At 44.1% G+C, this 16,323-nt stretch overlaps 1 protein-coding gene across 4 annotated transcripts in view; it reads left to right on the top strand.

Annotated features, from left to right (window-relative positions):
* Positions 1-14,480, top strand: part of LOC119179588 (uncharacterized) — a 198,578-nt gene extending 184,098 nt beyond the window's left edge. For all 4 annotated transcript variants that reach the window (XM_075883817.1, XM_075883818.1, XM_075883816.1 and 1 more), the window contains one exon: positions 10,922-14,480. In XM_075883817.1, coding sequence (XP_075739932.1) covers positions 10,922-11,124 — 203 coding nt within the window. In that variant the 3' untranslated portion in view covers positions 11,125-14,480. The remainder of the gene's footprint in view (positions 1-10,921) is intronic.
* Positions 14,481-16,323: the final 1,843 nt, after the last annotated feature.

Genomic DNA, 16,323 nt, shown 5'->3' on the forward strand with positions numbered 1-16,323 from the left:
ACAGTCATTCATTCTCTTGCATCTGTGATTCATAAGGGCGGCCAAGTAGACGTCATATTCCTAGATTTCTGCAAAGCTTTCCACTGCATCCCCCAAGATAAACTTATGGTTAAATTACAGCTTATTGAACTTCCAAATTTTCTATTAGCCTGGAATTGTAACTACCTGTCCGATCGCTCCCAGTTTGTGTGCATTATTAATCAGAACTCTATTCTTCTGCCGGTTACTTCAGGTGTCCCACAGGGCAGTGTACTCGGTCCCTTACTATTTTTGATATACTGTAATGATGTAGTAAATTGTGTAAACCCACCTGTTAACGTTCGACTTTTTGCAGATCATTGTATTCTGTTTAACTCGATAACTAGTTCTAATGACCAAGCAGCTCTCCAGTCCACTTTAAACAATATATGTCTATGGTGCAATCAATGGGGGATGAAACTAAACTTGGATAAATCAGTTCTGCTCCGTGTCACTAACAAGAAAAAGCCAGTACTAACTGACTACACGCTCTCTAACCGACCTCTTAAAAAAGTTAAGGAATACAAGTATCTTGGTGTCACTCTAACGAATAATTTAAGTTGGAATTCCTACATTAAACAAGTTTCTTCCGCAGCTTTCCGCAAAGTATGCATGCTAAGGCACAAACTTAAGGATGCTCCTGCGAAAGTGAAATTTTTAGCTTACCAATCCTTGATTCTCCCTAAATTAGAATATGCATGCGTTGCCTGGGATTCTTATACTAAAACTAACATTGTTGCATTAGAAAAAATTCATCGGAGGGCAGTTCGTTTCATTTATTCTCTTTACAAGCCTGGTAGTTCTGTAACTAGTGTAATGCTTTCAAATGGTATCACATCTTTGCAGTCGAGACGCAGATTCTTACGTCTCAAATTTTTGTACCAACTTTCTAACCGCAAATTTGCTCTGAACCCTAACCCCTACCTCACACCACTAAGAACACGCCAGACTCGGCATTCACACGCACTTTCTTTAACACCATATTTTGCTCGTACTAACTTGTTCAAATTTTCCTTCTTTCCTCGTACCATTGAAGAGTGGAACGATTTGCTTGCAAGCAGTTTACGCTCTCCCGATCCTATTCACGCTGAAGTTTGAAGTTGTTTTTCTAACTATTCAAACTATTTCCTCTTTTCCCTCCCCACTCTTTCCTTTTGTTGCTTTTGTATAAATACGTCACACTTTCCACTTTTTACTCTCTTTATTGTTGATGTTGTTTTGAAATGTGTATGACAACTGTATTATCTTGCCCCTCCTGCTTTGGCCTCTGGCCAGCAGTATTTGTAAATAAATAAATAAATAAGCTTTTTAGTGAAGTATGAATTGCGTCTGTTACGTAAAAAGTATTCAATTTCGAGTGCTAAGAGTGTCCAAGGCTCCCCGGCGCGTTCCCGGCCATGAGGCATCGACAGTATTTTGACGTTTTCAGCGAACTCCTATGCGACGTCTCAGGAACCGAGTGACGATGGGCGAGCAGCGTTGACATTGACAATTCTAGTGTTATCATCGTGGTGCCTACATGTGGTACTGTCTGGTGGCGATGCCTGGCTGCCTAGAAAGGGCTTGGCTTGCTTTGTTTCACTTGCTGCGTGCAGTGCTTCGTCTGAATCCCACGTTTTCAATGTCCTGTATCAGTTAATTTGTCATGGAATTATGATCGCAAATGTGATAACTTGAAGCTACGGTCGTCGCGAAGAAGTAACACGAACGCAGCGTTCGTATGTCGTACCAGCAAGCATTTTACCCAGGCGTGCGTCTCCAGCTGCTTCGTCGCTGCTTGGTCCAGCGTCGAATACAGAATCACTACTCAGAAGAGCATCGAACCGAATATGATTTGCTAGGCAACGAATCACCGCGATTCAATATTCCTCGGTGTTTTCAACTTCGCTTGTGGGCACTCTTGACGGCTGCGACGAACATGGGGGTAGCGAAGACATGCCTATACACGCGTGCACCGAGCAGATGACATGTCAAGCAATGTCTACTGAAGATGACGTCACAATTTCGCGTGGCCAACGGCCATATGAATATATGGGGTGGGACCGCGAAAGGTGACCGCTTGTCAGTGGTGGCAGCGCTAAAAATTGGCGGGCTTTGCAGCCGTTTTGAATGGGGTTCAATTATAATCTACTAATCAATATTGCATATAATAAATCGTCTCTGAGTGGCATAATTAGTACCGAATCGTGAGAAGGGGATCAATAACTAGGCGTTTACGCAAAAAGCACGACACGCGCAATGTTTTTGTCACTGCTCCTTTAATACTTGCGCTCAAAATCAGGCTAGCGCTGCACGTGAGGAAACACGCTCGCCAGTGAATCATTCTCTATCCGCTCTTAGCGCCCAACATGTACTGGGCTCTAAACTAAAGCTACGCTGTGCTCTCAGGTCTACTCCCGGTTCTTTTTAAGCAAAAAGCATAGGCACATGAGCCTTCAGTGATAAACGCGTCGCGTAACTCGCTCGTGATGGTAAAAACCACGACATTGCACAATCTGTAAAGTAGTATGCTGTTCCGATTGACTCGAGTTTTCACTTTCGGCGGTACGGTATTTTTTCAGGCAATACCAGCGTTTAGACATCCGGAGTGTCTAAGTTTGCATAAGATTACCTCTGTGACACAGCGCTGATTGTGTGAAAGGGAACCACATATTGCGTCTCTGAAGGTCCTGATGTCGTCTCCATCTCAATGAGAAAGTTTCCCAGAAGAGTTGTATTGATTCAAAATTCAGAACTTCGTTGATACTGGCAATGCACTGTTATTCGTTTTAATCATTCATTGGGTATGACTCAAATCAGAAAGAAGGTGCTATATGTGCGATTATTAAAGGGAGCACGAATCAGCGAGTCTGGGTAAAGAGAAAAGTGAAAGCAAAAAGCGAAATCGAGCAAAAAAGAGGAGAGAGGGGAGAACAGCGTTCTCATTTGAGGTGAAGGGTAGGTGTACCATGGAGCAGGCTTTATACACAATGTGCTCTAGAAAGTATATTACCACGTTGAAGACCTGACTGTGTTGGCACATAAAAAACGAAAGAAATGCCGTGTGGTACGCATTTGGTCTGTTTTGTTTCTAGTTTCCTGTAGAAAATAGTGCAAAAATACAGGATGAAGAAAGGACGCAGACCGCGGCACTTCTGAACAACCAAATGTGTTTTATTCTTCCAGTCTGTCTTTATGTACGCCAACATGATCATAAAAAAACAGGAAAATGAAAAAGACAACCTGCGCAGAGGCAAGAAAAACGGTCAACGGGGCAAAAACGTTTCCTTCTTTTACAAAAGAATTGAGGGCACGCTTGCACATGCTTCGTCACCGTTCTATATTTGACACGCTTCAGAAATGAGATGCGCGCCTTCGCCTTGGTATAATGACGGGAAAGTTAATTCTTTAAAAGATGAACTAGTAGCATACATGAGAATCCAAGGGAGTCGGTAAAGATGTCAAGGTACTCGGAGATGCCTCAATCCTGAAGAACGTGGCTGATCTGCTCAAGCTCGAGCCAAAGTTTTGTGAGCACTGTGATTTGGCCAAAACAGAATTACTCCGCCTCGTCAGAACAGCAGCTGGTAAAACAAAGACTGAATAATTGACCGGTGATTCAGGGTAGGAGTTGAGTGCTTGTCTCCGAAGGTTAAACAAACGTTTGGCAGATCCTGCGCTCCTTGAGAATTAATGTTATGCTAAGCATTCAGAGGGAAGGCCACTGTGTTGTAACTTTTTAAATCAGCAAAACATGGAGAAATGGCGATAGAGATGTACAAACCTTGTACGGACAGGCATATCTTCAACAGTTACATGTTTACTGTTGCGTAACGATTCTAACAGCAACATGGGTATTAGCAACACCATATGCAGAATTCTGATTTGTAGCGCTTGTGCACGTGAGGAGTCAGTGGCCCTGGGCACTGCTAGATAAATTACCTTCAGTGCATGGCGCTTCACTACAAGTGTCACTAACCCGACGCGATGGTTGTATGATAGGAGTACGTATATACTGTTTAAAAGATCGTATTGCCAGCGCGGCAACCAAAGTGAACGTTTCAAGAACATTATTGTCTTCTTGAAAAGCTGTTCCAAGAGCAGGCGTCACTCAGTGGTAGAAAAATCGATAGACACGCAGAATGATGTCGTTCGATTCTTGCTCGAGACCATGATACTTATTCTATGCGTTCGTTGGGTCGACGCTGGCGATGCCAACTTTTAGAGGCGAAGCTCCTAATGGCCAACGTAGTTGGCGTTCATCACGCTCCACAAAACTAAAACCAATAACGAACACCTGTGCAGCCAAAAAAAACGAAACCAGTAGTAAACAACCAATTTATGTGTCATCAACTATACGACAGCAAAGTACGGGATCAACCCCACTTTCCGGTTGGGCGACCATCAATGCATGTGTCCGTCCGTCCATGCATGTGTCCCTTCGTTCATACATTTGCTAGTCAGACCGTACGTCGGCGAGTCCGTCCATGCGTATAAAGTCTGACAATCCGTCCATCCTATGTGTCCACCCATCTGTTCGTCCGTCCATTCATGCATCGTACGATCCGTGTGTCCATGCATACGTGCCCATCTCTGCCCGTCCGTGCGTCTTTCCGTTCACCAGCCCATCGACGACTTGAACGTATACATCCACTTCAGGGAGATACACTTATTTTTTGTGGAGACACTAACTTCATCAAGATTGACTGACTCGAAATAAATTTACCAATGTCTGCTGGCGCTGTTCCTTGGTTTTATCAAACTGTAATTCACCTTCAGGGCATTTAGCTTAACTACAGTTGATTTTAACCTGACTAAATGGCTGCATCCTAAAAGTGCGTATGTAATGTTTCAAAACTGCATAGCCATCACTGTATTCTGACTTAACACTTCACGAACATTCATCATCATCATCATCATAATCAGCCTAAATACGTCTACTGCAGAACAAACGCTCCTTTCATGATCTGCGAGTCAACTCAGTGCTGTGCTTGCTGCCTACGTGGTACATGCCAAACACATGTCCATTCCTTCTTGATTTCAACAATGATATTCTTCACCCCACTTTGTTCCCTGATCCGCTCTGCTCTCTTGTCTCTTAAGGTTACACCTATCACTTTCCATCTCCGAGCCATGTTCGTCTAAGTTCTTACCCTCCCATACTAATTTCGGTTTGCCCCAAGGTAAGGGGGTGATCACGAGAGCACCCAGACGTAGGTCGCTAGATAGATAGATAGATAGATAGATAGATAGATAGATAGATAGATAGATAGATAGATAGATAGATAGATAGATAGATAGATAGATAGATAGATAGATAGATAGATAGATAGATAGATAGATAGATAGATAGATAGATAGATAGATAGATAGATAGATAGATAGATAGATAGATAGATAGATAGATAGATAGATAGATAGATAGATAGATAGATAGATAGATAGATAGATAGATAGATAGATAGATAGATAGATAGATAGATAGATAGATAGATAGATAGATAGATAGATAGATAGATAGATAGATAGATAGATACCAAAAGTACTGGAAGTAGGCAAAGAAACGCTACGAATTTTTAAAAGGCAACAGTTTTAGGCTCCACACAGCCATTTCTGTGCTTTCAGAAGCCAGCCTGAAGTTGTTCTTGTCTAATAAAGATAAACGACTCATCGTGGTGCCCCATGGTGTGCACAAAGGTGAAGCAGACGCAGTCAATAACGGCAACTTCGACGAAGTGAAAGGAGCTGTTCTTGCCAATACTCGCAAAGCTAGCATCATTCTTAAAGCCTTGAGAGAAAAAAAAACAGCCTTTCAGCCTCTTTCAGCGGCAAGACTTCCATGAAACGTTGCCCGTTCAGGGACATTGTTTTTGAGCGCTGAACCTGGCATTTTTTCATGTTAAAAAAGTTGGCGAGTTCCTGCAAAGGCGTCTGTGCCTCCTTGACGTCAATGTCCCATATCTCATGAGGGCGCCAGCTACTGGTTATGTTGCTTTCCAGAACGACTGTCCACAGAGTGTTTGTGCTTTTCCAGTGGACCTCAATGACTTCTCTTATTCGTTGCCTCATGGTGGTGTGTGTGCCAAAGTTAGTAATTGCATTGACAGATACGTTGTTGTTGTGAAGTTTCAAAATGCAGATGGAATCACGGTCGAAAAGTTTTTAGAGTTTGTCAAGTTTATGTGTAATCAAGCTTCGTTAGTTATTTCTATAAGCTTTTCATAAAGTGGTAAATAAAAACTCTGCATAGTCTCAAGCATAGCCCATGTTTCTAGGCATATATTACTAACCAGCTATTACTATATTCTCTAGAGCAAGCTCAGACAGATTAGCACGCTGATTTTGATCCAATACTTGGACATCATTTTAATTATTTTATAGCACTTAGTCTCGTAAAATGCAGCCTGCTGTTGTTTAGGACAGGTTCCTTATAGAATTCACTCTTTTTGAGGAGACCACTAAGCATCCTTCAGACAATATAGGCAACGCTTTCTAGAGTTGAACCTCTTGCTCTGAAATAGTCATATTCGTTAAGGTTTGCAGGTAGGTTTAAAAGAAGCCTTTTCCATTTTTCGCTCTGCTCACTCGAAGAATATTAAGCGCGGTATTGACCAATGTTCGACGCCTGGTCAATCAGCGAGGAACCAACTGAAAACCGTAGCTGTCATACCTGATGTGCATCATGTGGTGCATAATCTGAATGAAGTGGCAGGCGTTAGGTGGTTGTTTTCTACCAAAAATTAGCTTGGTTACCTATATCAGCTAGTAGATCCAGAAATCAATACAAAACGCTGTAAACAGCATCGGCGGAAGTTTCTTAGGTAATGCGATGCGGTTGTATACAAGATTAATCTTTCGTGCGGGTGTTACGTGGGAAAAATTAGGCGTTGTGCTTATGAATGCATGCTCGAGCGTGCGAACGTGTTCTATAAACAAGCTAGAGATGGTCAACGGCCTCTTCATTGAAACAAGTGCGGTTGGCACACATCTTCCTAAAAATACCACTTTTTTGCCAAAATACCATGGCGAACGCAGACGTCTCTTTTCTCAAGCGTGCTATATTTACAACAGTGCCTTCCGAAGGAGTAAAAATTATTGTCCCGCTTATCGCTTTTATTGCTGCTGGGAAGGCTGGCTATTTTTTCTTGTTTCCTGTGTTGTGCGTCGATGTATTATGAGTCAGTGACGCATTCAACAGTCGAGGTATAGCACTGATGGAATACGAAGGTAGACCGCACGCACAGTTAACAACGGTGGAAACTCGTCGTATTCCATTTTCTCAATACAATGGCCCCCAGGCGTGAAGAGGAGCTATCCTGGTGACTAAGGCCTAGGTAAGATAAAAGGGTCATAATATGGCTTCAGTCGGCTAACAATCACTGTACTGTTACAACCTCTATGTCTCAGGTCGTGGGATAGCGTCACAGGTTTAACGACGTAGTTGACATTGGATGAGCGGTAAAATATACAGTACAGGAAATCATAACAAGAAATAAACTTCGTTGAAGGTCCAGTGCTGTGTTGTGGGGCCGGTAGCCTAATGATTTAACCAGTCACGAAATGTTGGGGAGACACGCCATGTCATGCCGCAGCTTTTCGGGAGCTTGTACGGCGGTCATAAGTCTAGGTGCAAGCTGCCGGGTCTTCTGCGTATTTGGGTGCTTAAGACCTCGCCATGCACTCGGAAGTGTCGGGTCGATAGGGAAGCATATAATGTGTTCTTGGTGCAAGATGACTCTCGGCCGTATAGCGGAAATTACAGGGAAAAGCCTGTGGTGGATTGTATGGCAGTGTTGTAAGCGTATATTACGAACGGCAAAGCAGCGTCCCATTTGCTATGATCTGAGGCGACGTACATAGTCAACATGTCACCGAGGGTGCAGTCAGCCTCTCCATCAAGCTGTTCATTTGCCGATGGTAGGCTGTAGACTTGCGGTGATTGATGTGACATGCAGCCAAAAGAGCTCGTACTACTTCAGAAAACAACACTCAGCCTTTGTCACTGAGCAGCTCTCGTGCTTCGCCATGCTAGAAAACGAAGTTCTGCGAAATCGAGAATGTGACTTCGTGTGCAGTAGCGGCTAGAATTGCGGCGGACTTGTCGTAGCGCATCAGGTTATAGACTCTTACAACGACCCATCGGTTACCAGGGGAGCTTCAGGAAAGTGGGTCATTTAGGTCTAGGCTGACGCGATCACAAGGACGAGCTTACTAGCGCAATCGTTGTAATTGAGCAGAATCCTCCTGTTGAAGTTTTCGTGGCTAGCATGCCGTGTGGGCATGAACGCACTTGCGGACGAAATGATACATTCCAGCCGCGTTGCCATAGACGAGTATATATTTTCAGCACACCGGCAAGACCATTATGAGGAGCAGAATAAAAATATTCACATATTTCAGAGCGTATGTACCGAGAATCATGAGTAGTCATTTGCGACAGTTGGGTGAATGGTTTCACCGGTAAAGGATGCTGTAGTGCACAAAAAAGCTAGCAGCGATGAAGCGGGCGAAAGCACTCTGACGCCGATGACGTTTCCCGATCACCGATATTTTTCGATGTGGCTTCCGCTCAAATGTCTTTAGCGTCTGTGTAACATATCGACGTCGCCAACATGCCGGTCGAGCAGCGTATGAATCCTTCCCTTTCAGCTATGCTGGACTTCTTCGAGAGTCCAACCACGACCAGGTGGGGCAGGCTGTACAGTGCGAACGCTTAGTGGAAGCATTGACAGTTGGCACGCAAACTCCTCACAAATGAAGACCTTACTGTGGCTGGAGAGAGCCATTTCGGTCATCGAGTCGGCGGCAAGCGTGAGACCCGAAAGCGAGTTTGCAAGTGCAACAGTGCTGCGTGCCATGGTTCTTTGAAGTTCGTCGAAGCGCTGGCAAAGTTTGTCGAGGACAGCGACGGAAGAAGTGCTGCGTGCAAGAAGCATCTCAAATACGTTACCCTCGATGCTCTATACGCTTTATTTGGTGCTTTTCGCTCACGGAGGAATTCACGCGGGCGCATAGGTCTACGACATCCTCTGTGTAGCTGGTGTGCGTCTCATTAGGTGCTTGAGCGCCAGCGCGTAGATGTTGCTTTGCACGGAGCTTCCTCAAAGGTGGGCGACTGAAGACATTCAAGAAGGCTGCCATCAAAGCAGACCACGTTCACACCTGACGCTCATGATTGTGCAAACACAGGTACACTAGGTTTGCAAGGTAGAAAATAATGGCACGTAGTTTCTTCGGTAATCCCATTTGTTGTGCTCACTGACACGCTCATAGATCGAGAGCCAGTCTTCAGTGTCAGTCTCGCTGGCTGCGCCGAATACGGGAGCATCACGTTGCCGCTGAACAGCACTGCAGGGGGTGTGGTTTCAGGCTCATTGTCGACAGTGTCCGAGCTGGTGGCGTTTTAAAGAGCTTGCAGCGTTCGGTTGCGAAGTTCCAGGTTGAGGCGAGAGATTCCAGCAACTTTCAATCAGTGTCGTACGTCGATTTTTTACAAAGCAGCGACGCCTTGAACAGTCGAGGCATAGCACCAACTGAACATGAATGTAGAGTAGATAAAACCTTCGACAGTGGCACACACCTACGCTGCACAAACTGTAAACTAAGCTCCTTGAATATGTGGCGCACACCCACGCTGGGGCATAGGCCAAAAATCGGATAGTTTTTTATGATGATGATGACGATGATGATGATGCTCCTTGGATCATTGGCACTTACCCACTTTGAGTGATCGGCCATGAGTCGGGCGGATTATGCATACTGAATTTATGATTAATATTTTGAGATGATTTTTAAATATAACAATAGTTATGAATCATTGTAATTTTAAGTCGCACTATTTTGTGTAATCTCGCAGACACTGAAGATCTTTGGGTAGGAAGGCTGTATAAAAAATTTTTAGTAGTTGATACACCTACAAAATCTTTTAAAAATATTCCTGTACGAGTGCCCCAGCGCAAAGGCCCCAAATTATAGCAGAACGGCCGACGTAGCTGGAAGACCACATTGCCGCAATATAGTATAAAGGATTAAACGGCCGCAACACGTCATCGTCCTCTTTCTCACGACACCTGTTCTATTAGGATGGGCATGGGGCTTATATATGAGGACTGGACGAATAAAACAAATCTCTTTGTTATTGAGTGCGGTGATTTGTGTCCGCTCTTCGTCCCGTCTTTTTTAGCGATGCTTCCTACTAAAGACAACGCAAATTATTATCCAAATCGGCTACTTTTAGAGAAAATTTGCGTTTTGGTCACACTAACAACAACTATTTATATATTTTTCATTATATTGAAGTAGGAGTGACCTTACCGTGACATTTTTTTAATTGTTTTGTCTGCTATTCTTGCGGGAGCGAGTTGAAAGGGAGACAAAAAATTGTAGCTGCTACATTGCTGGTGGTTGAGCCGTGTGCAAACCACCATTGGTCACTGTTTTTTATTGGGAAGCAGTAAAACAACTGCCCAGTGTTTCTTGTGCTTCGGCACTGTCTCCAAGCTGGACAAGAGCTCCTAGAATGTCGCAAGTTCAGCGCGGCCGCCCACGTGCATATGATATATGCAGGAGGGGCAGCATGACCTATCTGTCACGGAAAGCCCGCTGTTCTAGAGTTGCTCTGAGAGTTACCCACTGCAAACAACAGTGCAGGGTGCATTCTCCGCAGCATTCCCCGCAGAGTGTGCTACGAATATTTTCAAGAGAGGACATCATGAATTAATCCTTCGATCAAATCTTTATTTCCGATAATTTGTTACAATTCGTTGAAGATCCTTCAGGGAAAAAGCTTAAACGCGCCTGACGAAAGTAACACCTTGAAATTGCCTAAAGGCCCGTTATGAAAGTACGTGGAATTAGTATCGTTGTTGTCATTTTTCTCTATATTTGCGCTCTTTCTAATTCTCACCCCATTTACAAAACGCAGGGTTCTTCCGGGACAACTACGGCAGCTACAATGGTTTGTTCCGCCTCATTGGTGGCATGCTTGGTTTATCCTTCGTGTTCAATCTTGGCCTTTGGATCACCGATCGTTCCAAGCAGCGAGAGCTGGCCGATGACAACGCAGGCTCACCCATGATGGGCGCAAGGCCGATCACAACTACTGAAGAGAAAAACACTCACGTGTGAATAGTAATGAAGAAACCAGTGGTAATACCAAGAGTGCCTAACGAGGCCGCAAAAGGCGTTGGTGGGGCGAGTGATTGTTGTGTGGTGAGCCTCAGTTCTGTGCACAGACAAACAAGTTTCAGGGCTCGAACAGGCTTAATAGCATTTAATCAAGCGTGAGTCACACATGGGCAACAGATCCTGGGATAAAGAAAGCAGGTGGTTTTTATGCAATATTTATTTATTTTATTCTTAGAAGTATAGTCGCTAGTGTTGTCGAGAAAAGAGCAAAAACCTAAAGTAGCTTTAGGGTAACGACATAAATTTTGCGACTAAGGGACCGAAATCGTTGGCCATAACAATGACACGCACACATGCCACTTTAGTGGGTAATGAAGAACACACGTGGCTCGGCGTCGCGTGCTTTTGATACTCGTTAGAGTTCAGCTGGACACGACTTTTCAACGCGCCAAGTCGAGGAAACAGAATAGAACGCGATACCATCATTCAGACAATCATACAGTCAACATCATTTTAAGCATGTAGATACGGAAGCCACAAATAATACGAACATATGCTCGTCGCATTAGACGAAAAAACATCACGAGGGAATATTATGGGAAGTAACAGACAGTAAAGGGCCAAGGAAAGTATCTAAGATGGTATCTATAATTACAATGATCTAAATCTAAAAAAAGGAAGCCGTCCAGGACTGAACCTGGAACCATTGAATTACTGATTTGTTGCCGTGCCAGTAGAGCTACAGCAGTGATTGTCGCCGCCGCTACTATTCATTGGATATTCATAGGAGCGCAGAGTTGTCCTTGTGAGAACTGGGTGCACACTCCCTTTCGGTGCCTCGTTTGGCGCCCAGCTAGCGCCAGTGCTCACCCTGAGTGGTTTTTGCACCAAAAAAATTGGCGACTATGATTTCGCCGCCAGGCATTTCAGTCCGGTGCGAGCCATGTGTCGGTTTTTTCTGCACGGAGACACGTATTCGAACATTCCCGGCCAATGCCTTTCCCTTGCATCACGCTAGCGCACTTCACTTTGCTTCGCCGTTCCTCTTTGGCCGCCCATGGCAGCCACGTCTCCCGTTAACTTGGTATTCGCTCTGCAAGGCCCCGGGAAGGCGGCGGGCACCAGGCCTCGCCCTCGGCAGCGTTGGCAAGTTCGGCAGGACGCCAGTCGACTCCTTTCCGCGTCAGAATGCAAGTGTTAGATCACTGGGCGCAACTGCCTCGCACTTGTTTGGGCAGTCGGAAAATTGTGACGATACTTATTTCGCCACCCATTTTCTGTAATCATAGACCACCACGCTCTGTGCTGCTTGTCGTCCCTCAAAAATCCTACTGGATAACTTGGCCCTTTGAGCTTTTAAGCTTCAAGAATACACTTTTGACGTGACTTACAAGTCTGGCTAAATGCAGTGTTCTCTGCCAATCAAGCAGGCTGTAAAAAGCGGCATAAGCCGGAAAGCTGTGTAGGCAAACATGAGCATAGGAAAAAATGGGATGTATGCAATAAGGGACACTAAAGGCAACTATTAAGTCGACATTGATTGTTGAATAATGGTTCAGAAGGCTCATAGTGTTAGTTTTGTGCCAAGGAAGGGATTATTTTGCAATCAACTCGCGTTTTATTGGTCCGCATCAGGTTAGCGCACTTCAAGTTACCCGCCTCAAGCAGAGCGTCTTATGTCACTGTTGCCGTGCACAACGTTTCTCGGCTTTACTGCGCGGCCACCGACACTAGTAGCAGCAGAATTATGGCATTGAGAGCAACAGCAGCAACAACCACCATTGAACAAGTTCCTGCTCTGACTCCGAGATGGCAGACATGCTTGGTTCAACTGGGCCCCGCTAGATGGCTGAACCTGCCCAGTTTAACCAGACAAAAATTGAACTTTCGAATTACTCCCGCCATTAGTAACGTCCGGTGATTCTTTTCTCCATGAATCAAACCGAAACGGACGTGTACCATTTTTTCCATGAATCAAGCAGGAACAAACTTGTAGCATTTTATCACGTCTCTAGAGCCACGGAAGGATCTTTATTTAGTACCCAGTACGATTGCCAGTGAATAATTATAGACTGTAACGCGGACGTCATCGGGATCATTTTGGCAATGTCCCATTGGCGCGCATGTGTTCTCGTGCAAAGATACTGTAAGAAAACTGCAGCGGATCAGCAACCACCAAAGTTCTCCATTAATAAAGCGACAGAATCCCAATAAAGAAGGCTGCAAAGCCGGAAGACAATATCTCTCCAATGCTATTCACCGCGTGTTTACAGGAGGTTTTCAGGGTCTTATATTGGGAAGAGTTAGAGATAAGAGTTAATAGAGGGTAATTTTCTAACTTGAGATTCATTCATGACATTGCCTTCATGCGTATTCAGGGAAGAATTGCAGTTCATAATTACTAAACTAAGACATAAATAAAACAGCCCGTCTAAAAAGTATTGAGCAGAAAACTGAAGCAATATGCACCAGTCTAGGCAGAAAACAGCGCTAAGCGATAGGTGGAGGGACGCTTGACTTTGTAAAGGAATAAGTCTACTTAGGACAGATAGTAATTGCAGATCCGATCCATCAGAATGAAATAACTGAAAGAATAAGGATGGAGTGAATCACATTTGGCAAGCATTTTCAAATCATAAACGGTGATCTACCATCATATTTCAAGAGGGATGTATAAAACAGCTTCATCTTGCCGGTACCTACTACGGAGCAGAAACGTGGAGGCTTAAAAGAAAAGTTCAGATTATATTCAGGATAGTGCAGCGGCCGATGGAAAATAAAATGATAGATGTAACCTTAAGAGGCAGGAATAGATCGGAGTGGGTCAGGGAACAAACCGGGGTCATTGATATCATAGTGAAAATCAAGAAGAAATGGACATGGGCTGGCACCTAGCACGTAGGCAAGATAACCGCTGGTCATGACTGTATTCTCAGAGAAGGCAGACGCATGAGGGGGAGACAGAAACTTAAGTTGGATGATGAGATTAAAAGCTCGCCGTTATAATGTTGAAGTAGAAAGCACATCACGGGGTTTATTGGCGGATAACTAGGGAGGCCTTTGCCCTACAGTGGGCGTAGTCAGGCTGCTGCTGCTGCTGCTGCTGCTGCTGCTGCTGCTGCTGCTGCTGCTGCTGCTGCTGCTGCTGCTGCTGCTGCTGATGATGATGATGATGATGATGATGATGATGATGATGATGATGATGATGATGATGACGACGACGACGACGACGACGACGACAATGATGACAGTGGTGATAAGGCTGATGATGATGATGTTGAATAGAGCTAACTGAAACGTGTGGTTTTGGTGCGTATAGTGATCATAGGGTGCAAAATAAACTGTAAATATGAGTATCGTGTATCCATACTACTTTCCTATGATTACGAAAAAACAAAAAGTGGTGGTGGGTGGAGCCATCAAGCTTGTGACTGGCCATGCTGTTGCTGCTGTTCAGCGTGAGCAGTCACATTAAATGGTGTCTGAAAATCCCAACGCCATAATATAAAAAAACAGAATGGTGGTAAGAGTTTGCAAAACCTACACAATAAGTAACTTGCACAGCCATAAAAAAAGGTTGACAACAAAACAACAAATAGAAACAGACATAGCAAAGAAGGAGCTTAATTTTTATCGTGCGAAACAACGTCCGAAGCTTGCGCGGCATACCACTTGCCAAGAATCTTACACTGCAAGATGATGTCAGCCGCTTTTAAAAATTAACAGAATAGTTTTACACTCCTTCTAGGAGGTGGCACTCACCACTTTTTATGTTCTAAGGCCCAAGAAAAGAAAATAATAATTAAAGTGCAATAGCAACGGTTCATTAAAATTCTGAATTAGAATTTTTAATTTATACGCGATGCCTCCGGGCCCCACTATTCTTTTCACACGTTTTAGAGCGGCTTTTTCCTTGCCTCCGCTGTACAATGTCCGGTACAGAAGTTCTGGGAACATAATATTTATGAAGTCCGAGTTTAAACACTTACGTGTTATTGTACTATAATAATTATTTTAAATTTGGTAGTTTGGAAATCTGAATGTCATTGCAACTTCAAGCCAGAATTTACGGGTCACGTAGCAGCCACCTTCTGTCATTGCGACAACAAAGTTGGGCAAGACGTGGCTTATTTTTATTTTGATAACATTTCTTAAAGGATATGTCGTGTCACACAGAAACAAAAATCTAGAGACAAGTTGCCTTCAAAATAAATTGGGCAGTTTTAAACCCCCTGACTCAGCTTGCGAAACAAGTTGTTTATGCATGTCTTATCACATTCTGACTGTCACACAAGAGCAGCAAACACTCAATTAGATTTCCTAAGGTTCAATCTTGAGCAGCTCAGAACACGCACGAGATAGATCAGCTCATTCCTCACGCAGATCATTCAAAGGCCGCGGGTGGGAAAATTCCGGAGTCATGACTTACCTGTTAGTCAGCTCGAGATTTCGATTCCGCTATCTGTAGATTTCATTTATCTCTGTAGTCTCGATGTGGGCCCAGTTTTACACCAACATGAATCCCAGGTGTGCATGTCCGCTGCATACTTTCAAAAACTCGCGGCGTTCTCTGCCATTGACCATGACATATACCGATGCACTTACTCAAGTTTACGATGCTACCTGTCACGCCACAAAACTCAGGCATAATTTTCATTGAAGCTGTTAACCCTCTCTTTATCAGAGCAGCAAACAACATCATCAGCGTAAGCCAATACGCTTCATAAGCGCACTTCATAATCTTCAGGCTGAGGCTACGTACATCTGGACAGTCAGCAACCTCTTTGCACAACGCCTCTAATTACATTGCAAGCAAAAGAGCTAACAGGGCACAACCCTGACACCCATAGGAGCGCCCTTCTATTATTTGTGTCAGCTCATTGTTGATAATCAGGCTAATCGTGCAGTTTTCGTATGTCATTGTAACACCTTCTGTTATTACTGCGCCCACATCAACATATTCAGGAAATGAAAACAAGAGATCATGACATACTCGGTCGAATACCTTTTCTAGGTCAATTTGCAACATAGTGACTTTCCTACAATCTGTGTCACACGTTTCAAGTATGCTGCGAGCCACGTGGGTATTTGTTAATATCCACCTCCCTGTCATACCACAGGTCTGATGCGGACCTACTACATCGCTGATAACATCTTGTATTCTACTCGCTGCACCTTCGTTACTACTTTATAACCTAT

The sequence above is a fragment of the Rhipicephalus microplus genome, unplaced genomic scaffold, assembly GCF_043290135.1.
Source record: "Rhipicephalus microplus isolate Deutch F79 unplaced genomic scaffold, USDA_Rmic scaffold_21, whole genome shotgun sequence".
Taxonomy (NCBI): Eukaryota; Metazoa; Arthropoda; class Arachnida; order Ixodida; family Ixodidae; genus Rhipicephalus; species Rhipicephalus microplus.